Source organism: Mastomys coucha, unplaced genomic scaffold, assembly GCF_008632895.1.
Source record: "Mastomys coucha isolate ucsf_1 unplaced genomic scaffold, UCSF_Mcou_1 pScaffold8, whole genome shotgun sequence".
Classification (NCBI taxonomy): domain Eukaryota; kingdom Metazoa; phylum Chordata; class Mammalia; order Rodentia; family Muridae; genus Mastomys; species Mastomys coucha.
Genome location: NW_022196914.1, coordinates 53,197,146 through 53,221,396, shown reverse-complemented (window position 1 = coordinate 53,221,396; position 24,251 = coordinate 53,197,146). Strand labels below are relative to the sequence as shown.

Here is a 24,251-nt window from a genome sequence, read left to right as displayed (position 1 = left end):
GCTGCAGCCATGATTGTCACTTTTCTCTGTGTTCCCAGCTTTTTTACTTGACTATACCACTACGTTGCTGCACTTTCTACTTTCCACTCCAATTATCTGTGTTGGTTATTTCTCTGAAGCGACATACATTAGAAACCTGCACATATGGAACATAAGGGTTAGGGTCCTTGTTCCAGAAGTCGTGGTAGCTTTCTTTGGGCTTCATAAAACAAAGGAGCAGAGGGAATCTCCTGAGAGTAGCCGAAGCACCCAAGGACGAAGCCCGTGAGAGAATGCCGGCTATACAGACAGCAGGCAGAGCTTCAGACGGAAACCAACAGAACCATCATCTGCCCTGAGTCTGGTCACGCAACGATGCTCATAGCTGGTAGTAAAGCTGCCACCCCCAATGTGCCTTCCCTGTACCAACAAGAAGGTAGCTGAAAGGAGAAGAGGAGAGATGGTGCCTCTCACAGGGCCCTGAAGGCTAATGGCTGCTCAGCTGACCCCTCAACCCCGCGCAACTCCCATCTCCTGCTAATGCGAAGTAGGCTGATCTCTAGGAATCTCTCCGTTGGAGAGCAGATCCTGCACATGTTCCACAGAACTGTATCTGGTTTTTATCTGTGAGCTGGAATTTTCCTCCTCTTTGAAAGGGCAGGAAATGCTCATGTTTTTTACATTAGTTAACATTGCCTCTTTTTTTAAATAGATAACAGAACCAGCTTGTAGGCTCTTTTAGGTGGCCTTGGAATAGTCATGGACTGGACAGGGCAGAGAGGCAGGTTCTCCCTGAAGGACCCTGTCTAACTGTAGAAACTTCTGCCCTGTCTTGGTTTCCATGCAAGTTCACAGATGTTCTGGGTGTCATCTAAATGACTGGTGCAGTGAACACAGGCCTTTCCCATGGAATGTCAGCATGGAGGGGAGCTTGCCATACCTGGATGGAGACTGGTTTATGTTAAAGATCAATTTAATGTTAACACAGCATTGTCTGTAACATAATGAACAACTACAGGGCAACCCAAACTGGGTGACTCAGAGACTCAACAAGTAACTATGAAATTGGACATTTTAGTTTCCTTTTGTTAGTTTTACCCACAGAATATAAAAGAATAAGTAAGTGTGTGCAAATAGACTATGGAAAGTTTCAATTTATTTTCCCTAAAGACTGAACATTTTCTCTCCCCAGTGCAAATACCATCCCTGCTATCCAGGTGTGCGCTGCGTGAATTTGGCTCCGGGTTTCAGATGTGACGCCTGTCCAGTAGGCTTCACGGGGCCCATGGTGCAGGGCGTTGGGATCAACTTTGCTAAAACAAATAAGCAGGTGAGCAGAGATGGTATTCATTTTTCATTATCAGATAGTTCCCTAGCTTCTCAACATAGCCCTCCACCACTGTGAACAGTCGGTGCTTTGCGGAATATTGTGGTATACGGTGAGCCAACAGGGAAGGGTTGTTTTGTTTTGTTTTGTTCTGTTTTCTTTTGGTTTTTGACTCCTTTCTGAGAGCATATGCCCATAAAGTCTAGAAAGAAGAAGTTGTTAAAGTTTGGGTAATGGAGTATTTCTGGGAAAGCAGTAAATGCAGAATACAGGGTACACAGGATGATTTCAGACCGACTCAGTTGATAGCCTTTGGACATTTTGTCCTGCAGAATAAATTGAGAGTCGGAGAAGCAAATAAAAGCCTGGGGAAATTAGATCACTTTATAGAGCTGGTGTTGCCAATCAGAAGCCGCTTTAAGAAGAGAGGGCTTGAAGGGGCGAGATATTCCCCCCGAGGAAGCCTACCCTCCCTCTTATATAAGCTATAAATTGCCAGAAAGCATCTCAGGACAGCACGACAGTCTCCATTTATCTCCAAATGCTCTACAATGTCTGGTCATTATTTAACTGACTGACTGTGAAATGCTTTTTGATGTTTTCAGCCCTTAAAAATGGTTGGTCTATAAATATATTTACTACCTCAGGGAAATGATTAGCTTTGAAGAAGGGCAAGGGGTCATTATTTCCTTGCTGCTTATCAAAGGATTCTGGAGGGCATCATTTTTCAGGCTAGAAAAAGAAAGCAAACTGGAGGCAGGATTGACAAGGAGCCACTAGGATAATGAGCTAAGTTTTTCTTCTCTTGTAAGGACAAAATCATTCATAGTCTAAACCGAGGAGAACAGAGAAAATGCCATATAAAAGGCTTGATATTAGCTAGTAAGGGACACTTTCTAGTGGATCTGAATCCATATATGTTACATATACATATATATATATATACACACATATATATATATATGAATTCAAAACCCTAATTGTGTGTTATGTATGTGTGTATGAAGGAGTCACTTCGCTAAAACTTTATGATAAATTTTAATGAATTGCTAAGTTCAGTAGAAATCAAAGAAAGTATTACTTCTAAGGCTATAAGGGGTGTCAGTGCCACACCAGCCCATGGACATCAGGAAGAAGGGTTTTCAATGTGTACATGAGGGCAGAGGCCAAGAGAGTTAGGAGACATAGTGTGTGTGTGTGTGTGTCCTATGTAAATCCAGGATCCTCAGAGAACTTCCCTTTCCACAACACAGAGATGGAAAAAACATCAGTAGCTCAAAGGAGCAAGAGAGTCTGACTTTGGCTTTGAGACATGGTTAACAATGGTGAAAATCGTCTACCACGCAGCACAGCACCAAGTTCACATTATTTAGTTATAAATTCCAAGTCTATGTTATTGGTAAAACATACCTATTTGCATAAAACGTTTCTGAAAGAGTTACATTGCAGAGCCATAGCCAATCAGATGTACCAGTGTGTGCAGATGCCCACAACCAGGCTCATCAATGAGTACAGGCAAAATCAGGGCTACTGTGAAGAAACTGTAATAAGGAAACTTGGTAAACATCAACTGCCTATAAAAGGTTCATTGCTGTGGGTAAAGTAAAGGGTACTATTAGGAAAAAATAGACAAGTGTGAAAAGTATCTAACTAAAGCTAGGATCAGTGAGTGTGTATGGTTTCAAGGCTGAGCACTTTGCATAATCAACAATAGGCTCCTACCTGGGAGAAGCTAAGCCCCCTTCTCCTAGCACTAGCAGTGGCCTGTAGCTCTTTGTTTAGGGTGGGACACCATGAAATGTTCCCCCTTCCCATGTTAATATAGCCATCAATATTGCTGTTGCCCTGGTCTTGTTTATGCAGCCATTTTAGGAGAGATCGTTTCTGCAGAAGACTTCCTAGTACTCTGGCTCTTGTAATATTTCCATCCCCTCCTCCCAAATGTACTCTGAGCCACACATGCAGGAGTCATTTATGTATATGTGTGCACATACATACATATATATGCAAGTAACAAATATCATCAAAGAAAAAGAGGCTATTGACTTGAGACCAGTGGAACACTGAAAGGGTTCAAGGAGCATGCGTAAGAGGGGCTAAAAGGTGGGAAGGGAGAGAAGTGATGTAATTCTATTTAAATTAAAAACACTTAAAAATAAACCAAAAGCTTAATAAAATCCTTCTTTTAAAGAAAGGAAAAGGGGTATCAATTAAAAGTACAAGCACTGAATTTAATAACTCAGTATGAGAATGTGGCAATGGATCACATCATTATGTATAATTAATATATGATAATAAAAACTGTTTTTTAAAAAACACAGTCAATGGGTGAAACAGATTAGACACAGCTAGCTCAAGATTTACCAGCTGAGAAGGGATTTAGAGACCACCTCTTGGAATTTAGCAAAGATACACAAACAAGATGGGGAGCAGGGACCAGAAAGAAACTATTGTGAGAACATTCATGATTTATCTGACAGTGGATCCAAAGGACTAGAAATAACAAAACTGGGAGAAACTGAGAATGTTCTAGAACTAAATAAAGATAGGAATCCTCAGAGGTGAGAGAGAAATCCTCAGAGATAAGAGGGGGATCCTCAGAGGTGAGAGGGGAATCCTCAGAGGTGAGAGGGGAATCTTCAGAGGTGAGAGGGGGATCCTCAGAGGTGAGAGGGGAATCTTCAGAGGTGAGAGGGGAATCCTCAGAGGTGAGAGGGGGATCCTCAGAGGTGAGAGGGGGATCCTCAGAGGTGAGAGGGGGATCCTCAGAGGTGAGAGGGGGATCCTCAGAGGTGAGAGGGGAATCCTCAGAGATGAGAGGGGGATCCTCAGAGGTGAGAGGAGAATCCTCAGAGGCGTGTTAGGTATCAAGTGGGAAGGTAAGGAAAAAGCTCTCCTGGCTAAAGGTTACATAACAGGTAAGTTATACACGTCATTTTCTCTGAATGCCTTTAACCTTTATGAAGACAATTAGTGTCTGCAACTAGATTCAGTGCACCAATGCCCAGAGAGCCGAAACAATTCTCACTCACCCACCATCCTACCTAAAACTCTGTGTGTCTTCCCCAAAACATGTCACGACAGGACAATTCATTTGCCTCTCTATTTAAGCAGCAGGTCTGAGATGTCTCTGAACTTTTATGCCTAGGTGTGCACTGATGTTGATGAGTGTCGGAATGGAGCGTGTGTTCTGAACTCCATCTGCATCAACACTCTGGTAAGTCTTTCTATCAAAGCAGGGCCAGGCTCAGAAGCAGGTGGGTGTGTGTGTGTGCAGATCGGAACTCCAAACACACAGGTCGTGTGCACATATAACTTTTGATTGGCAGAATGAGGGCAGAAGTCTATGCTGAAAGCGTGTTTTCTGCTGGAGTCGTTTTATAATTAATTTTTGTATTAAAAAGCCAGGTTCTCTATCCTTTGTCAAAACTGTCTGATCCTTGATAATTGTGTTTGCCATGCCATCATTGTGAAAAAAGTTACTGGTCAAAACCAACTTAAGGAAGGAAAAGCTCCCATTGGCTCACAGGCCACATAGCCAGGAAAGAGGGGCAGTGAATGTGGAGCAGCTGGTCACTATGTGCCCACAGGCAGGAAGCAAAGACAGGTGAATGCTGGTCTTCATGTAGCTCTCTCCTCTTGTAGCCTATTGGATGGGACCACTGAAGCTCACACTGGGTGTTCCTTCCATAGTTAAACCTTTCTGGAAATGCCTCACACTATGGCACACCAAGAGCTGGCTCTCTCAGGGGATTCCAAATCCAGTTAAATTGTCAGTGAAGATCAACATTGTCCTCAACAGGAAAAGCCTATCAGGTTATAATAATAGTTCTGTATTTTACTGGCGACAACAGGATCATCAAACAGCAGTTTTATTTTTTTGAAAAAAGCAAACTTTCCAGAAGTCATTTGCATTAAATGTGAATGTTTAGCGCTTAGGGAATGCTATAATTTAAATATTCTGGTGTAGGCTTTATTTCTGGACACTTTTATTAACTTTGTGAAGATGAGAGATGGAATAGGGCTGAATACTAACAAAAGAAGTTCTGATTTGTCTCAATCATTATAACGTTTACAAAAAAAGACTTGTTTCTAACTCACTGCAATTCTCTGGGCAAGCGGGTCATTATGTTCAGTTCCAGTACCACCGAGTGAAGACCAATGATCTTTGCTCGATTCCGCCTTATGATCTCATCTTTGTCTTTGTTAGGGATCTTATCGCTGTGGGCCTTGCAAACCAGGGTACACTGGTGATCAGACAAGGGGATGCAAGACTGAAAGGAGCTGCCGGAACCCAGAGCAGAACCCATGCAGTGTGCATGCGCAGTGCATTGAGGAGCGTCAAGGGGATGTGACGTGTGTGGTAAGCTCCTGATGTGCCAGATGGCTTTCCCTTCTGCTTTCTAAGCAAAACCCTCCCTAGTTTCTGCTAGCTTCAGAGTGTAGACCGCCTCTACACTCAGGTTAGATCTGGATGGATATCTAAAAGGTGAGGTCCGTTATGAATAACCATAGGTGTAGAGAAAGGCTAGAAGCAGGGGACAGAACGGGAGAAGAGGACAGGAAGCTCTCTCACCTCTCTGCTGCTGGCACTTTAGGCAAAATTTCCACAGAAGGTCATAGGGTGTTCGGGTCCCATTAGGGCTCCACTATTCACGTACCAACGTGGCTGAGATGAGAAAGGTGAGAGCAAAGTCAGCTAGGCCTCAGGTTGTTGCTCAGAAAACTAACTGAGCCAATTATAGTATATCCTGTGCCTGTCTTGGTTGCAGCTTTTAAGTTTGACCCTGACGTAGGCACAGCTCAATGAACGGTCAGTCTCCCTACCCACTCCCATCGCCAGTGCCTTGGCTCCTAACTGAGCCCTTTAGAAAGAAGCCTTCTTCCCACGACCCATTCCCAAAGCCCAGGATCCCAGTCCTCAGAGGTCGTTGGCACTAACATCTCAGCTGGCTTCAGTTGCTTGCTTCTTTGTGTTCCGGGCTCCAGGTGCACAGTAGGAGAGTCTCAGTCTATGCTCCCAGGACCATGGTGCATCCCTCTGAGCAGTGTAAAAAAAAAAGTCTCCCCTCTTCTGGGCAAGGTGTGGTGGTGCACACCTGTAATCTCATCCCTGTGAGTTTAAGACCAGCCTGTTCTTTTTAAAGAGTTAGTTCCAGGCTGTCCAGAGCTGCACAGGGAGACTCTGCTTTATAAAAAAAAAAATCTCTTTCACACTCCACCTCAAACTTACACTTCTTTATCTTTCTGGCTAGAAACTTTCCCCCCGTCATCTTTACCAAATTAGAAAATGAGATTGAAAACTCAAATAAATATAAATAAATAAATAGATAGATAAATAGATAGATAGTGTAATAAAGCCAGCCCTCCACGGCAGTGCTAATAATCTAGAGCAAGGCTCTGAGGAAGAAATGTGCTGTCAGAGGAAGAAAAAGAACTAAGCTTTCCCCTAATCCTAATGATTGGGAATGTTATTATAGATATATACTTTTTTAAAAAGTCATTGAAAAGCAAGTATATATCTGTGCTTAAATTCTCATATTCTGTGAACAAATCTATGGCTCCTCTGGGATGGTGGGTGATGGGGCTCTTAATATGTTTTTGAATTTGTAATAAGGCATAATGACAGATGGTAAAGGATTAATAAACTTGGTGTGACTACTAAAATAATTTAATCTGCCAGAAAATGGCTCATTAAAAATGTATTTGTTCCTAAAGGAATTTTTTTCCTCATTAAAATGAGTGGCAAACCAGACCCACAGCTGAACTTCCCAGGCCTTGCGAGGGCAGGCTGTGTAAGCCCCTGAGTGGGACAGGGCTTGGGAAGGAGCCTCTGGCTTGGGGTGGAGGAGTAGTGGGGATGACTAGGCTGCACAGCGAGAGCAGAGGAGGGGGGCAGGCAGGGAGCACCAGGGTGCTCTCAGAGCTTTGTTCCCTGCTGCTGGCCCTGAGTGTCCTTGGTTTCCTCCCTCTTCTTTCCTTTCAGCTCTAGTTGAAAATCAAGTCTGATTTCCGTCTCCTGCAATTGGTGCCTCCCTGGCTTTCCTCGTGGTGTCCATCTCCTCTCTTTCTCTTTCTGTCTTTCCCTCCTAACCTCCACAATCACCACCTTCCCACCTCCCCACCCCTAGTCCCCAACTCTCACTTCCTGCACCTGAGTTGGTTCTCAAGCCCCACCTCACACCCAGCAGCTTTTAGGAAGGGTTTCCTCTTTCCTTGGTGAATCATATATTCTGGCTGACGGGCACCTCTGGATATGGGTTTTACGCCAGGGATAACACAGAAGTGCACATTAGCTAAATGCGAAGGGCGAAAGTCAGAAGAGGACAAATGAGGTTAATGCTCCCAATCCTGAGAGCCTGAGCAAGGTGCTGACCGAGGCTGGGCTCGTGGGACTTTTGCATAAAAGGGACAAAGATGACCTTGCAGTATCTTCTTAAGGACGGAAGACAAAGACTGGGAAAATCCACTTTAGAAAAACCATTGGCAGATAGACCAGAGAAATGACTCGGCAGGTAAAGGTACCAGCCACCAACTTCACACACACACACACACACACACACACACACACACACTTACTTTTAACCTTCTGTCCTTTCACACAACCCTATAAATTTTTTTTTTTTTAAACTGGAACAAAATTGTTACTTCCCCCTTGACCTGTTGGCAGTAATGGTTTCTTTTGGCTTTCTGGGCAACAAATGCTCAAGGGGACATATCAAAGAAGGGTGGGGGGGAGGTACACAGTTCGGGGAGGTACACAGGCCCAGCCCTGACAACACCAGTGCGAGCCACCTCTGTTCATCAGAGTTTGAATAGAGATACCGCACCTTAAAGATTCCCTCTTTGGGTGGAAATTGATCCCCAAAATATCTTTGGAGCCAGAAAGATGATTTAGCAGCTAAGAGTACTTGCTGTTCTTGCAGAAGACCAGGGTTAAATTTTCAACGCCCTTGTGTGGATCACAAGTCCCTGTAGCTACAGTTCCATAAGACCCAGTGCCTTCTTCAGCCTCTAAGGGCACATGTACATACATGGTACACATACATGCTCTTGGGCACACATTGATACACATTCAACTAATAAGTAAGCCTGCGAACCCAATATCTCATGAGCTAAACTAGTACTCGCTCAGGAAAAATGCATGAAATGATTTGAGGCAGCATCGGCAGCCGTAACAAAGCCGTTAGAAGCCTGACATCCGAGTAGAAGACCCATGAAGTCCATCAAGGCACATCCAAGTGCTTGTCTGAGCCAGAGGGGATGTTATCTATCCTTCTCCATCTGAGCCTTTGGACTTTAGAATCCTTCATCCATTCCCATGTAACTATGTATTATTTCAGTTTTTCTTGCTTTGTTTGTTAGTTAGTTTTGGGGTGTTGGAGATTTGCTCTACTGAACGTGGAGCTTGCTGACTTTCTGACTATCTGGCCAGTAGGCCCTAGGGAGGCTCTGGCTGCCACCTCTACAGCATTGGAATTATAGACGTGAGCTGCTGTGCCTAGCCTTTTCCATGGGTGCTGGGGACCCAAATCAGGTCCTCATGCTTGTGCAGCAAGTGCCTTATTAAGACTGAGACATCTTTCCAGCCCTTGTTTTTTTCTGGGGCAGAACAGAACCTCATACAGACCAGGCTGGCGTTTAACTCACTGTGTAGCTAAGGATGACCTTGAACAGATTTTAATCCTCTTGCCTGTACCTCCTAGGTCTCTCTATATTGCAGATTGGTCCACCATGCTTAGCACAGCTGAGTTGTTCAACCCCATCTCTGCAGGATATGCGGCTTCTGGACCTTCCCCTGAGGACTCTCACGGGGGAACAGAGACGGATTCAGTCTCTGCCTCCTTAGAGTTTTCTCCAGAGCTTTAATGGGCTCTCCTTTCACAGTGTGGCGTTGGCTGGGCCGGCGATGGCTATGTCTGTGGAAAGGATGTGGACATTGACAGTTACCCTGATGAAGAATTGCCGTGCTCTGCCAGGAACTGCAAGAAGGTAAGGAAGGGAAGCTGCAGGAAGAAATACCCCGTGGACTTCCAAAGCCATGTCTTAAATGGCTTTGGGAAGGTTGTTTTTATTTTATGTGAAAAAAAAATTAAAGTAGCCACCTCTCAAATGGAGCAAACGAAACCAGGCAGCCTAACTCGGTCTTGAGGTCAGAAATACTTGTTGACAGGGACAGACCGATAGAACGTGACTCTGAACTGTTTGCCTTATCAGGATAACTGCAAGTACGTGCCAAACTCTGGCCAGGAAGACGCAGATAGAGACGGCATCGGAGATGCGTGCGATGAGGATGCAGATGGAGATGGGATCTTGAATGAGCAGGTACCAACTTTGTTGGGACAGCACGCACACTGAAACACACCAGGGATGGTGGAAGCAAGCCTTTGAAGCCAGTTGCTGATGCTAATCATTCCAAGTCTCCATGCCCATGTTCCCACACCATTGCAGCTATGTCCTGTGTCCTATCCTGTGTGAAACCTGCTTGTTGTGAGGGTTTAAAATATAAAACAGGCAGACCTGGCCAACCGCAACAGTGAGACAGGCATCAGTAAGTCTAAGGAAGTCTCCCACCTTCTCGCCATTTAGGACAACTGTGTCCTGACTCACAATGTAGACCAAAGGAACAGTGATAAAGATATCTTTGGGGATGCCTGTGACAACTGCCGGATGGTCCTGAATAATGACCAGAAGGATACTGACGGGGATGGGAGAGGAGATGCCTGTGATGACGACATGGATGGAGATGGTAGGATTGTTTTGCTCAGTCTTTTATTTGGAATTCCTCTGTCCTCTGACCTCTCCATGAGTAGGAATAGACACTCTGATTCAGGACCTCCCTCCCTATCGTTCACTCTGACCTATGTCTGGTGGTCCAGTAACCCTAGATGTTTCTGGTACTTATAGCACTAGTGGTAACTCTGTGAGAGTACTCTGTATTAGTGTCTTGTCAGAGCTGTGTCTATAGGGCATCTGCCTTCCTGCCTCCTCCCATACCTCCACCCCTCAAAATGGGAATAGAAAACTGAGTTTTTTTTCATAGGGTCAAACACTATGCCCTGACTCCTCCTGAAAGCAGGACAAGAAGATGTGGCCAGCCCCTGCCTGCTCTGGGAAGGGCTGGGATGTCATGGTGACTGTACTGCCCATCTCTGGGTCTCTACCTCAGAGACTTTCTGGGTGGTCCACACCAGGAGCAGCCCTGAATGCCTCATAGAGCTTGAGGAAGGACATTTTATTCAATATGGTGTCCATAGCATATGGCAACTATCCTAAGAAGACAGCCTAGAATCTGAGTCTCTGAAAACATACCATACCACTAGAAGAACCTCCTTTTAAAAATGCTCCCACCTCAAATACACACATCCACTCCTCCAGATTATACACATCTCCCACTAAAGCACAGGCTTACCTTAGGTGAGCTAAAGTAACAACCTCATTCCAGTGGTACGCTGATAAACCAGTTCAATCAAATACCCTAACTTGTAGCATTTGTCCGTTCCCACAATATTATGCCTCTCACTGTTGTTAACTTCAAATATCATTGAACATGAAATTAGGAAACAAGAAATCAATAGTCCCAGGCCCAACTCCTGCGCACCACTGTTCAAATGTCTTGTGTCTCCATTAAAATTTAGGTACCCACAAGGTCCTCTGGGTCAGCCTGCCCAATCATCATAGCCTCCTTCTCTGGATGCTAACCACAACCCCTAACATCTTAGACAATCGAGTTCATTGGATAGCTGCTTTAGCGACTTGGTCATGTTTGAGTCTTCCAGAATCCTTATTTTGAGGTCTCTTCCAGGTACTACTAGAGATGGTGATGTAGCAATGGTGCAGCCGGAGTTAAGACACCACCCCCTGACTGCTCAGTAGTTACAAGTCTCTATTTTCCACCCTTTCCCATGACATTCTCCTGACCCAAGATAGCATCCTTTTCTTGCAGGAATAAAAAACATTTTGGACAACTGTCCCAGAGTTCCCAACCGTGACCAGCAGGATCGGGATGGTGACGGTGTTGGAGATGCTTGTGACAGCTGTCCTGATGTCAGTAACCCTAACCAGGTTGGTAAGATCGGGGTCACACTGCAGACTGAACTCCCTGATAAGATTCACTAAGGATCAGCATCTAGAGAAACCCAGCCCTGCTGATGGACGGTTCCTTGCTATGATATCAAGGCTCACATGGAGAAATGACATGCATTAGGCCTTAGAATGATGGGAATAAACTGATCCAGTCGAGATAGTTATTGACCACACTGACAAGTTGGGATGGGGACTCCCAGGACCCTTGGGAATTACAACACTGATGGCATTTGGAGCATGAGCTTAATGACGCCCAAACAAGTTTCTGCTGTCAAAGAAAATAGAAACATGGGCATGAGCCTAATCACATGGCCCTTTAATTCCTCAGTCTATGTATGGACATTGCAGATTTAAGTTCAGCCAATGGTATATTATTTCCCTTCCCATGCACCTCTGCTTGGGTCCCCTGGGCTTGGTGAGCAGTCTGTTTCTGAAGCTCTGAAACAGATGACAGTCCCCATTGCCTACTCTGCCTCACTCCCCATGCTGTCTCTACACCAAAGTACAGAAACAACATGAAGTCAATGTGCTTTGACCCATGCCATCCCTGCCAGAGCACCCAGTCTCTGCCTACCAGGGTGCCACCCAGAATACTTGCCAGTCAGCTCAGCTGGTGTGTGGGCAGCCCCTCCATGAAGCTTGATATTTTAAAGGGTTTTTTTGAAAATTCAGCACTGTGCCTACACCAATATGGTGTTGTCCTTTTGCAGTCTTATGCCAGCCTGGTTCCCAAGAAACAATTCCTGAAACCCATGATGATAAGTCGGGCTTGCCTTCTTGGGAACAGTCCATGCATACAGGCCCAGCGGTAAATAACATGTTCTGCTCTCTTTGCAGTCAGATGTGGATAACGATCTGGTTGGGGACTCCTGTGACACCAACCAAGACAGGTATGGCCCACCTCCTAGCTGCGGGGAAACAGGTGGGAGTCTGGGGACAGTGGGAATTGTCAGAGCTTTGTGCTGGCAGTGTGCCCGGGATCTGTGGATGGATCGGTTCCAGGGAGGAAGTTGTCCACCTTTGCTCCAGGTCGCTGTACCTCCCAGAAAAGTGCTACATAAGGAGGAGCCATGCCAGCTCCACCCAGCTCTTATTTTTCAGAAGAGAAGTCAGATCATGGAGCCTTGCAGGAGGGCTTTGGAGTGGGACAGCTGGATGTCATTCATGACCTAATCTCTCTCTGCCTCAGTTTCCTTACCGAAAATGGGAGTGGTTGTAAATATACAGCTCATGGGCTGTTGTGAAGTTGAGTTGGCCCAGGAAAGGTGCCTTGTGCGGTTTCTGTTATATAGCTAGCACTCATTAGATGTTTACTATCATATCAGGAAAGTCCATCTCACCCTAACAGAGAGGCTTGCTGGGGGATCACCCATCTTTCATTGTCCTCGATGCTTTTTCTGTCTCATTGAGAGGAATTGTTCTATGTGAGAGCATTCTGACGATCTTCCTAGCCCCAGATGGAGTCCTCTGTAAGGACTGGGGAAGGCTGGGGACCCAGCTCGATGATAAAGCATTTACCGAGCACGTGCTAGGTCAGGAGTACAATGGCCAGCACCATCAGGAAGGAGCCAGAACAGGATGGAGAGTGGAGCTGGTGCTGCAGGAGAAAAGCAAGCTGTGCGCCGCAGCACCAGGCATCTGCATTCTCATCCCTCCTTGGGGGCTTTGTGGAAAGGTGGTCAGGGCAGTTCTGAGAGGGTAAGGATCCCCCAAAGCAAAGCAGGACAGCACACAGCTCTGCTTCCGTACCTGCAGCAGAGTCAGTTCACCTAGCATTGCTGAGGGCAGCTCCTGCCAGGCCCCATCTTCTCTGTGCTCTGTCCTCACTGCCATGTGCATCCCAGTCAAGGCCCCATCTTCTCTGTGCTCTGTCCTCACTGCCATGTGCATCCCAGTCAAAGGAGCACAAACCTTTCCTCAATCTCTTAGAAGCTCATTGCTTCACCAGAACAGTAGAGACAATTACCACACCTCATAGGTTAGGTGAAAACTCACAATGATACAGGGCGAGCTCCAGCACAGGGCCATCCCTTGGGCAGGGGATGGTGGCTGGTGGTACTACAACACAGGAGAGATTGTCAGTGATGCAGTCTGACATTGCTTGTCTGTCTCCCAGAGCGTAAGGAAGGACTGGCACTCTGACAACTACCCTAAAGATGTGTGGTGTACATCAAGAATGTTCCCAGTGTCCGGTCAACATGTACTTCTATTATCATCTATAGAAATGTCTAAAATAGCCTATCCCACCAGTCTCTAGATAGTTGCCTAAAACAAATGACTCATTCTGCCACATTTTAATTCCCATGAACTTTAGCCTCACCAGGAGGGGGCTAGGAACTGCTTGTTTCTCCACGGAGATGGCAGGGCTCTCTCTGCAAATGGTGCTGATCCAACAAGCTCACACTTGTGCTAGGAGAAGTGCAGAAAATCAGGTCCCACAGTATTCCATCATCCATGTTGAACTCACACTCTCTGGGGCCCCTCTGCCTCCTGTATGAAAAGGCTTCCCTCTGTGTCCTCCCTAGAGGGTATACACATTTTCTAAGCCAGGAAAGGTCTTGAGTGGAGCATAGTGAGAAGATAATCCACTCTGATCCCTAGTAGCTGTGGAAGGTCCCAGAAGACTCAGATCGTCCTCCGAGAGACAGAGCAAGTTGTACCTCACAGTTGGCCCTTTATCCTCAAAAGAAGAAAGTCGGGTGGACAGAAAGTAAGCTTCCTGAGAGGTCGTTTGGGTCAGCTCTGGGGTATAACCAGTGCACCCACTTCTGGGAAAAGAGTCTTCAGATCTGAGTCCTAATGGGGTCATGAGATGGAAATCCTGAGAAACAATGTAACAGAAAACGTCAGGGGACTTAACTACTAGAAGCCCGTGCTTAACAGATGCTTTTTACAGGTGTTAAAGTTGAATCAGTCAACCGAATCAGCTACCCTTTGAGGTGGGCCTTATTTGTATCACTATCTTATCGATGAGGAATGTGTACCTCTCTAGTCCAGCATCATGCCAGAGGCGGCTGCTCGCCAGTGCCTGAGCCAGGACCCACACATGTCTCCACGCCTCTTGCCTTACACATTCTCACCTCCCCGGAGCGAGGTATCATCTAGCAGTCCTCAGAGATGACAGCCACCCGGAATCACAGATTTTAGAAATAGGCTCTTATCTTCCCAAACTGGAAGCAGCTGGCTTCTTTCAGGACACAGAGGAAGTGAGGGAGTTGTTTCTGAAGCTGCTTGATCAGAGAAAGTTCTGATAGGGCCTGCTGAAGCCCAGCCTGCTGACAGCCCACCCAGACTCCTGCCTGGGAATGGAGGCTTCAGTCTCCCACTAAACTAATCTTTGCTCTGCAGTGACGGGGATGGCCACCAGGACAGCACAGACAACTGCCCCACCGTCATTAACAGTGCCCAGCTGGACACTGACAAGGATGGGATTGGTGATGAATGTGATGACGATGACGATAACGACGGCATCCCAGACCTGGTGCCCCCTGGCCCAGATAACTGCAGGCTCGTCCCCAACCCAGCCCAGGAAGATAGCAACAGTAAGCATGCTCAGCCCAGGGAACACACACAGCCGTAGACTCCGTGTAGCCACATGAAGGGATGCGTACTTCTCATGGGAATGCTCAGCTTTCCTGCTCCCCACCAGCTTCTGCTTCAAATCCAGCTTGTGTAGATAGTAGACATCTGTTGACAGTAGTCTACAACTAGCTGGAGCTGATTAGCCTGGCTGCTTCCTGAGCTGGCCTGGGATGAGATCACATAGAATATGGCCCAGTCACATGCTAGAGCTGGGCCCCCAATAGCCCTCCGCACCGCTCTGGTCTTCCTTGCTCCTACCACTGAGAGTGGGGAAGGGAGCCATAGAGAGAAACACAGAAACCATGTGCACCGAGTCAGATATTAACTGACGTGGGTGGACAGGGCCCATCCTGGTGAAGCAAACACAGTGTCTCGGGTGTCATTTCAGCCCAACAGACTGTACCTGTAGGCACCTGTAGGGGACACCACAGTTAGCAATATTCTGGTGACAATAATTCTGGTTTTGTGTACACGTTAGACATTTGTCTCAGGTTTAAGATCTACTAGGTGGTGAGCCTAACTGGGAAGCATCAAGACCATGTTCTCATGTCTCTTATCCCATGGCTGCTCTCCTTTCTCCTCCTGCACATTCTTTTATTTGATCGTGGCTTCTTCCTCCTCTTCCCCTCCTTGTGGTCCTCTCTTCCCAAGTCCACGAAACCTCAACTCCACCTGTGTCTCTTCTGCCCAGATATTGGCTGTTGGCATCTTTATTTACCAATCACAATTAACTGGGGACAGAGTCACTCAGTGTCTGTGGACTCTCTCTGGAATAACCAGTCTGAGGGACCCCAAATTAGCATTAGAATACAAACAGCATTAGGCCAAACCACTACAAGGGGCAATGTTTTAGACTGGTGTTGCAAGAAACTCCAGGTAGCTCCTGATTGGCTGTCACAAGGGCTCCAGAATATGGCCCAGATAACTCAACAAATCCAGCGTTCCTCTCCTAACTCTAAAAACCCTGGCCTGAAGGCGGAGCCTGGCCTTTTCTGATCCCACCCAGGCCTCTTCTCTACCAGGGGGTGAGCCTCAGCATCCCTGCATTCCTGCCTCCTCCCCTCAGTATCCCTAAATCCCTGCCTCCTCCCCTCAGCATCCCTGCATTCCTGCCTCCTCCCCTCAGCATCCCTGCATCCCTGCCTCCTCCCCTCAGCATCCTTGCCTCCTCCCCTCAGAATCCCTGTATCCCTACCTCCCCCCATCAGCATCCCTGCATTCCTGCCTCCTCCCCTCAGCATCCCTGCATCCCTTCCTCCTCCCTTCACCCTTAGATGATGGAGTAGGAGATATCTGTGAAGCTGACTTTGACCAGGACCAGGTCATCGATCACATTGATGTGTGCCCTGAGAATGCGGAGATCACCCTGACTGACTTCAGGGCCTACCAGACTGTGGTCCTGGACCCTGAAGGAGATGCCCAGATCGACCCCAACTGGGTGGTCCTGAACCAGGTATGTATTACATGTTGGCAGCAGTTCCACTCAGCCCCTCTGCCTAGGACATCCTGGGAATAGTGGGCCCCATTTGAAAGGCATCAACTCCTACGTGGCTCTACTCTCTTGGCATACGCTCTACCTCATGTTCTAAGAACATGAGGTACTACTGTACGTTTCATGGATGTTGAAACTGACTCTCCCCAAAACCTCTGTGGTTGTTCATGGTGGCATTTCAGAAGGTGGCTGAGATGGCTGGAATAAGAGCCCTGGCAGTGTGATCCATGAGCCTCGCTCCTCTTTCCAATAGACTGCCCCCTGTAGGTACCCCTAAGTATGCCACTGAAGAAGACACAGCGGCTAGTAGAATTTCTAGAGTCACAAAGCTCATCACAGTGGCCCTAGTTTCACTGCTGTTGCTGTGACAAAATACTCTGACCAGAGAAACTTAGAGGAGGAAGGGTTTATTTCTGCTCACAGTTCCACGTTATAGTCCATTGTTTGGGGGAAGTCGAGGCAGGTGCTGAGAGAAATGCACGTGAGCACACCTAGTACTCTGCTCGCTTCCGCTGCTCATATAGTCCTAGACCAAACCCGGTAAATGGTGCCACCCACAGTGGGCAGAGTCTTCCCACACCAACTAACATAATAAGGACAGTTGCCCCACAGGTGTGTGCACGGGACAACCTAATCTAGACAGTGGGTAATCGGATGTCTCTCCCCAGGTGACCTACATTGCATTAAGCTGACAAAACAAACCAGCCATCACAGTGTCCATCAGATTGTGTGCTGTATCCCGCCTGGTTTGGGGTTTATTGAGTCAGCTTATGTGACAGTATTAGCAAAAGCATTTCCTCCCAACACTGAGCTTTCTCTAAAACGTCTTACCATACACGCACCTCCTTTAAGTCCATATCAAACAGAACAGTGCTTGTTCTGTACTGAACTGTACACAGTCGCCTCCATGTCTGAGGTTCTGGGCTGCCCCACGTTCTCTCATCCCCTTCAAGTCCTGAACTCTCTCCCCTCTCTCCACAGGGTATGGAGATTGTGCAGACCATGAACAGTGACCCTGGCCTAGCAGTTGGTACGTCCTGGGCCTGACTGTGTGTGTGTAGAATTCTGCCAGCTGTTAGTGTTGCCTTTTCTAATTGCATCTCCTCTCCATAGGGTACACGGCATTTAACGGAGTTGACTTTGAAGGGACCTTCCATGTAAATACCCAGACAGATGATGACTATGCCGGCTTTATTTTTGGTTACCAAGACAGCTCCAGCTTCTATGTGGTCATGTGGAAGCAGACAGAGCAGACATACTGGCAGGCTACACCATTCCGCGCAGTAGCAGAACCTGGTATTCAGCTCAAGGTAATGGCGGTTTGAATCCCCATGCCTTCTTTTCTTCTGGACCCTTCACCTTCCTTTAAGCTTAGAGTTCTCCTGAAAGTCACTAAGTTAATCTGAGAAATGAATACAGTCATGGTGACGCTTGGCTCAAGGAGCCTAGAGTGACAACTTTGCCTTCCTTCTGTTGAGCCTGCTCCTTCCAACCTGTGAAACTCATGCTGCAAATGTCAGGCTGAGTGTGGTCATCGAGGCGGAGAAGGTTTAAGGCTTACCTGAGGCAGACCGTGTTAAAAGCTAGCCTATGTATTCAATCAAAGGGATGGACTATACAGGAATGATGAGGCTACTTCTGTCACTCCCGTTAGGACAGAAAGCACACTTCCACAGCCAGACATCTGTTAGGAGCCCTCAGTGGGCAAACAGGCAAAGCGACAGACTTGTATAAGGAAAAAGGTAGTGTGAATAGCACAGGCCCATCCACTGCTAAATTCCATGGGGCTGAGGCCAGCTCAGTAGAAATGTCACTGAAGGTTTACACTTCAGCCAACATAAAACTGTGCAGCTTTGCAGTGAGCATGAATTCACCTCCACATTCACCTCAGACACCCAAAGCAGAAAGGATCGTCATGTGTCCTGACCTAACATTTTGCTCACATCTTTGTCCAGGCTGTGAAGTCTAAAACTGGCCCAGGGGAACATCTCCGAAACTCCCTGTGGCACACAGGGGACACCAGCGACCAGGTCAGGCTACTGTGGAAGGACTCCAGGAATGTGGGCTGGAAGGACAAGGTCTCCTACCGATGGTTCCTGCAGCATAGGCCCCAGGTGGGCTACATCAGGTAGGCTGAGGGCCCTTCTGCTGTGCGTGGGGAGGGGGGCCCTTGATACACTATACAAACCAGAATCAGACTTCCCTGAGCAGTCCCAACCTCTGATGATCCTAAGAGCAGGACTCCCAGAAAGGTGGGGCAAAGACACCAGGCTTAACTGATCCCTAGACAGTAATGCCAAGCTGCCGAACTAAGCTACTTCAGGGGGAGGCCATGCCTTAGATGTGCTCTCAGGGAAGTGTGAGAGAGGAGCTGATGAAGGGGACAGTAGAGATACATCTGAGATGGTACCCAGACATTCCCGAGACTCCTCCAGGCCCCATGGAACCCTCCTCATGCACAGTCCACACTGACCGCAGAGCCCCTTGCAGTCTGTCCTCGCTACTAGGTCATAAGTTCCAAAAGGGCAACCTCTGTGGTTTGGGTCTCACTAGTGTTCATCACAATGCCTGGCACACACTGTGCACAGCGAGGACTGTCTGTCCTGTGTGCACAGCGTGAGCAGTCATCCTGTGACTCACCACAGGTGTGATGGCCTCTGTTTCTTTATAGGGCTGTTTTGTTTCTGTTGTTGTTTGTTCAACTGCTCTTGTTGAAATGCAGTCAGTGTTCATGCCCCAGATTTGCAACACATGTGGATTACCGTTTCCTAGTCAGGGCGGGAAGGTATCAGGTAGACCCATACGTCTAGGGAAAATAAGGCGGTGAGAGCTAATTCATGTTCTGTTCTCCATGGTCTTGTGTCATCTGCCTCTTGTGTTCACCCCACAGGGAGACCAGGTGTAGCCATGTTCTTACCTGATTGACCTTAATGTGCCTTTTCTGTCCCAAAATGAAGTCATAGAAAATATGACCCCTCTATGGATATAATTTTAGAAAAGTCCGTCTGAACCCTAAAACTGCAGAGAAATAAGAATTGATTACTATACAACCAAATAGGAAATGCCTGGGCACAGCCACACCAGAAGACAAAGGGAAATAGCTCCTTGGAACCATTTCTAGACTCACAGGAAGGTGGCATTTAAACAGAGTCGTTTGTCTGAGAATTAAATGCTCCAGTGGTGTTGACAATACCCATACATGAACTGATTCTTAATTTTCTAACAGAACAGTGTGCTCAGGCACTTCTCAGTTTACCCTGAGCAACTGAGTTTAGCTTAAAATCAATGCAGAAGAAAATGATGCTCAGGGTAAAATGCTGTTGCCTCTCCCAGGTGCAGCTTACCTTCCTCCTGTCTAGAGGACACTCCACAAGGGTACGGAGTATAGGACAAGCTTTGGCTATTCACTCCGGGATGTTGTAAGGCATCCAGGGCTTTCTGTCCCTCAGTGCTACTATAACAACTGAAAATGCCCCCACAGCTACCTAAAGCTGCTTATCAAGGCTCTGAGAGCCCACCAGTGAAATCATCTAGACCTAAGGAAGCATGAGCAGGGGTTCTAGGTACAGTATCCAGAGAAGATAACTCACAAGACAGTGTCAGGCTATTTTGTTTCAGTTCACCAGCAAGTACCTATCCAGGAACTATGCATCTGACACCATGCTGGGCCTGTTAAAAACCAAGTTAGGATGCTTGGTTCCTGTCCTGGGGAACTTCAAATCTCCCTGGGGAAGGACCAGCTATAGAGTCAGTGGAAAATATGTCCAAATGAAGAGGTAAGCACATAAGTCAGGAGTCCTACCACATCCTCACCATGGACGCCTGTGCTCTCTGCAGGGTGCGGTTTTATGAAGGCTCAGAGCTGGTGGCTGACTCTGGGGTCACCATAGACACCACCATGCGTGGAGGCCGACTTGGTGTGTTCTGCTTCTCTCAAGAAAACATCATCTGGTCCAACCTCAAGTACCGCTGCAACGGTAATGTTCATGCTTAGTGCCTCCCAACAGTGCAGGGGGGTGACCAAGAGAGGACAGTATCTTATTTCTGTAACACACATCCTCCCCCAAAGCCTGAAGCTCACATCACGTGCTCATTAAAACCTGATGTTCCCTGCATAACATAAGAGAAAGGCAGAGCCAGGCTTTCCTGTTTCCTAAATCTGAAAATTGAAACCCATAGAGTTTAACTGCATGCCTTAGAGTTAGGGGTTTGGTGAGAAATTCCGTCAGTTTAATTTATAGGCAGCCTTTCTTTTTCATCAGGCTCAAACATAATCACAGACTGAAAAGGCACTCTGCCTGTTAATTTTCCCTAGGCCTATGAATAAGCCCCGCTGGGCTTTAAGCCAACAATTTACAACAAAGAAACCTGAAGTAGAAAATGGCTGCAAGCCTGTGGGAGTCTTGCGCGAGCTGACAGCGCCCCCTACAGGAGGCCTGTGCGGCATGCAGTGGCCATGATTCCAGCCTGGAAGGATCCTTACTAACTACCACCCTGATTCTTGTTGCAGACACCATACCAGAGGACTTCCAGGAGTTCCAGACCCAGAGTTTCGACCGCCTATATAATTAAGCCAAGAAGCAATCCCACCACTGCCTTCCAAACACCAAAAACAACATCCTTTTTAAAACTTCCTATAATTCTCTTTATATTACCATGGCTTTTCTTTTACCAACCCAAATACATCAAAAATTTTTTATATGAGCGTGGAAATAAAGAAGAGACTATTTCTAATAACCATGATGCTCAGTCGTTTCTAATGGGAACTCGGGCTTTGATGGTATGTGTTGTTTTCTGAGGAATCCTCGATAAACTTACGGGACTGTTTTTGTTATCTTTTTTCTCTTGGGTGTGTACTGGGTGCCGCCGAGCACTGATGTGAACCAGACAACCAGACAAAAGGTCATTTCTGGGGTGACCCTATTTAGTGCTACACTAAAATCTGCTTTCTGTTCACACAGTAGCCACCTCATTCTTGGAATGGGCAGCCGCCGCCCCCCCAACTGCTCCCCCTGACCTCTCTCCCCCACCCCCTCCCCCCCCCCCCCCCCCCCCCCCCCCCCCCGGCTTCGGGAGGAGGTGACCTCCTGAGAAACCTGAACTAGACTTGCCCTGTTCCTTCTGACACTCCCCCCTTGGCCTTTCTGTCACCCTCTTTCAAAGACACTTATTTGGCCCCCTCTAGCGTCCTTGTATTCAGATCCCATGGTACCAGGCAGGAAGTAAACATCCAGTAAGCATGTGCTGGGCAATGAAGAGTGGCTGCCTCTTAGGTAACAAGGACAGTGGGATGGAGAAGGGTCAGGTGGCAATGACGGTAGTGCCAGTCACTGTGTACAGGGCAGAAGCTTCCCTCAGCGGTGTACTAGCCCATACTTCCCAGTAGTCAGTCAAGGTACCCAGACATTTTATAAATCCCTTCGAGATTAAATTCCAACGAAGTCTGGCAACTTATTTTCTTATTATTGTTTTATGATTTTAGATGGGTTCTCATATAAACCAGACTGGCCCCAAACTCTCAGTGTGACCAAAGATCACTGTGAGTTTCTGGTCCTCCTGACCCCCCCCCCCCCAACTTCTTCATACTAGGCTTAAAGGCACACATCATATCTGGTTTCATGTCCTGCTAGGTATTGAATTCTAGGCATGCTAACCAGCTGAGCCTCATCCACAGCTCAGCAATGTATTTTCATTCCCATATGTCCCTAGAGTATCATAAATCATAAATTACAAACATCCCTCCCAGTTTTACCATGGCTATAGTATTCAGAGTGTCTAGTGGTGACAGATGTGAGCTATGCTGGATTAGGGGCCATCTTCCTTAGCTGTAGAGCCTAGAAGGAGGTGGTAGCTTCTAAGTCAAGACACTAAGATCTCAACGAATGGGGATCTTAAGCCAGCCCATCCTCACTGCGGCTGACTACCCAGTCTCCTGGAGGAGCCTGTTGGTAGAGCAGCCACATGGCTGCCAATGATTCTCCTCAATCTCTGGGTGAAACACATCTACAGCCCTTTCTTAATTCTGAAATCCCTGGGCAGGGAGGGAAATTCAATGTCTGGAAATGGTTACCTTTCAAGCATCCCTCTTACAGCTAACACAAAGGTCGTTTCTGAGCCCTCGGATCTTTTAAGAGCTCCACCACTCTCTCTGTGGGATAGGTATATTACACCTGTAAAGCTATTGGATGCTCTTGCTCTGGTCCTCTTGGTGTTTTACCAGGCCCTGGGAGGAAGGTTCCAGATCTTCTTCTGGGGAAACATTTATCACTGAAGCTTATCAAAGCAAGTACCCAGAATACAGTCATCTCCTAGGCAGGTGTCGGCTGATCAGATCTAGGGAGTCTAGGTTCAATCTTTGCAGCATCCTCCAGATCTTACCTTCTTCGCATCCCCTCTTGTGTGATGTTCCCTCCACCTTGGTGGGGTCGATATAGGTGTCTCACTCAGCGCTGAACAGTCGGACAGTCAACCTCAGTGCTTCAAAGGGTTGAGGCTCCTCTGCTCTAACTGCTGCCCACTTCAGCCGAAGCTTCCCTGGTCAAGGTTGATGACAGCGCCATTCTACAAATACTTAGAAGGCAGTTTGTCAACATGTCAACCTAGTAAAACAACAATAGGTTTCCTCTAGAGCCTGTCATCTCCCAAGCCCTGGGCTTTTGACCAGGTTTACAGTACCAGGTGTGAACTCCCTCCTGTGTGGCAGGAGGCCTCGGATCTAATCAGAAAGCAGTTCCTTACCCCATAATCTTCATGCCCTGTTGCACCAGTTAGGACATTTTGCATGTTGGGGCCACTACTAGGGAAGATCACAGACATCTTTTCTCCCTTGAGTGTTAAGCATGCATAACACTGTGAAGGCTGCCGGGCAGGGAGGAAGTTTTCAGGTCAGTTCTAGCTCTTTCTCTAAGAGTCCTCCTGAAAGTCCAACATGATATGAATGGTCCTGGAGTTGAAGCAGACACAATCACCCACTCTATGAAGTCATGCCAATGTTTGCCTTGTCCTGATTGCTTCTGATGCTTAGGGTATAGGAGACATCACTGTGAGGGAAGCTACAGGATGTAGGGGAGAGCCCTTGGGGTATCACCCAGGGTATCAGGACATAGGAGGAGGCAAAGAAAGGGATTCTCAGACATTCTGCCTCTGCCTGATAAGGACAGGAGACCCTTCCTTCTCCCAGCCAGGGCACTAGCCTGTGTTTCACAAACAGAAGTGAGTGTCTGCGTCTTCACTCTTCAGGTGTGCTCTAGAGCCAAGGAGGATGGTAGAGGCACAGAAGGTAGTCACTATTATTTAAATTACATCAAGCATTATTTTATGGTCCAGTTTAGAAAGCTGACAGGGAAGAAAGCAGCTAATTAATTTAAATAAGTAAACAAATTTAAAAATGTCTGACTCAGAAGTAAGGTATCTTGGGAACCAAGTGGCTGGTGCCATGAATTGAGAGGAGGAGAGGTTCCGTTTGGAGCCACATGCAGGGTCCTAGCAACCCTGGCTTTTTTCTAGAATAGATTTTATTCCTTTTACCTTCCCTTATGTGTGTTATCCGATGCGTGGTGGCCTGACAATCCTGTCAGGCTAATGATAAGGAGATGCCATTATAGTGAAGCAAGGGTCAATTAGTGGTTACCTTAGTCACCTGATGTCCCACATAACAAAGCCCACAGTTGCATCAGCCTCCAGCCACATGGTTGACTGTCTCCTCTGTCTGGCTGGCCTGCCCTCATAATGCTGGAAGCTTCATGTATAGAGTAGCGCTTTTCTCTTGAGCCTAAGTTCTTTCTC

General features: G+C 47.1%; 1 protein-coding gene across 1 annotated transcript in view; it reads left to right on the top strand.

Annotated features, from left to right (window-relative positions):
• Thbs4 (thrombospondin 4) overlaps window positions 1-21,206 on the top strand; it is a 41,422-nt gene extending 20,216 nt beyond the window's left edge. Inside the window, exons 8-22 of the mRNA XM_031360316.1 lie at window positions 1,172-1,309; window positions 4,455-4,523; window positions 5,517-5,669; window positions 9,194-9,298; window positions 9,524-9,631; window positions 9,896-10,055; window positions 11,253-11,371; window positions 12,230-12,282; window positions 14,741-14,934; window positions 16,249-16,427; window positions 17,448-17,496; window positions 17,580-17,776; window positions 18,422-18,594; window positions 20,304-20,443; window positions 20,977-21,206. Coding sequence (XP_031216176.1) covers window positions 1,172-1,309; window positions 4,455-4,523; window positions 5,517-5,669; window positions 9,194-9,298; window positions 9,524-9,631; window positions 9,896-10,055; window positions 11,253-11,371; window positions 12,230-12,282; window positions 14,741-14,934; window positions 16,249-16,427; window positions 17,448-17,496; window positions 17,580-17,776; window positions 18,422-18,594; window positions 20,304-20,443; window positions 20,977-21,038 — 1,899 coding nt within the window. The 3' untranslated portion in view covers window positions 21,039-21,206. The remainder of the gene's footprint in view (window positions 1-1,171; window positions 1,310-4,454; window positions 4,524-5,516; window positions 5,670-9,193; window positions 9,299-9,523; window positions 9,632-9,895; window positions 10,056-11,252; window positions 11,372-12,229; window positions 12,283-14,740; window positions 14,935-16,248; window positions 16,428-17,447; window positions 17,497-17,579; window positions 17,777-18,421; window positions 18,595-20,303; window positions 20,444-20,976) is intronic.
• Window positions 21,207-24,251: the final 3,045 nt, after the last annotated feature.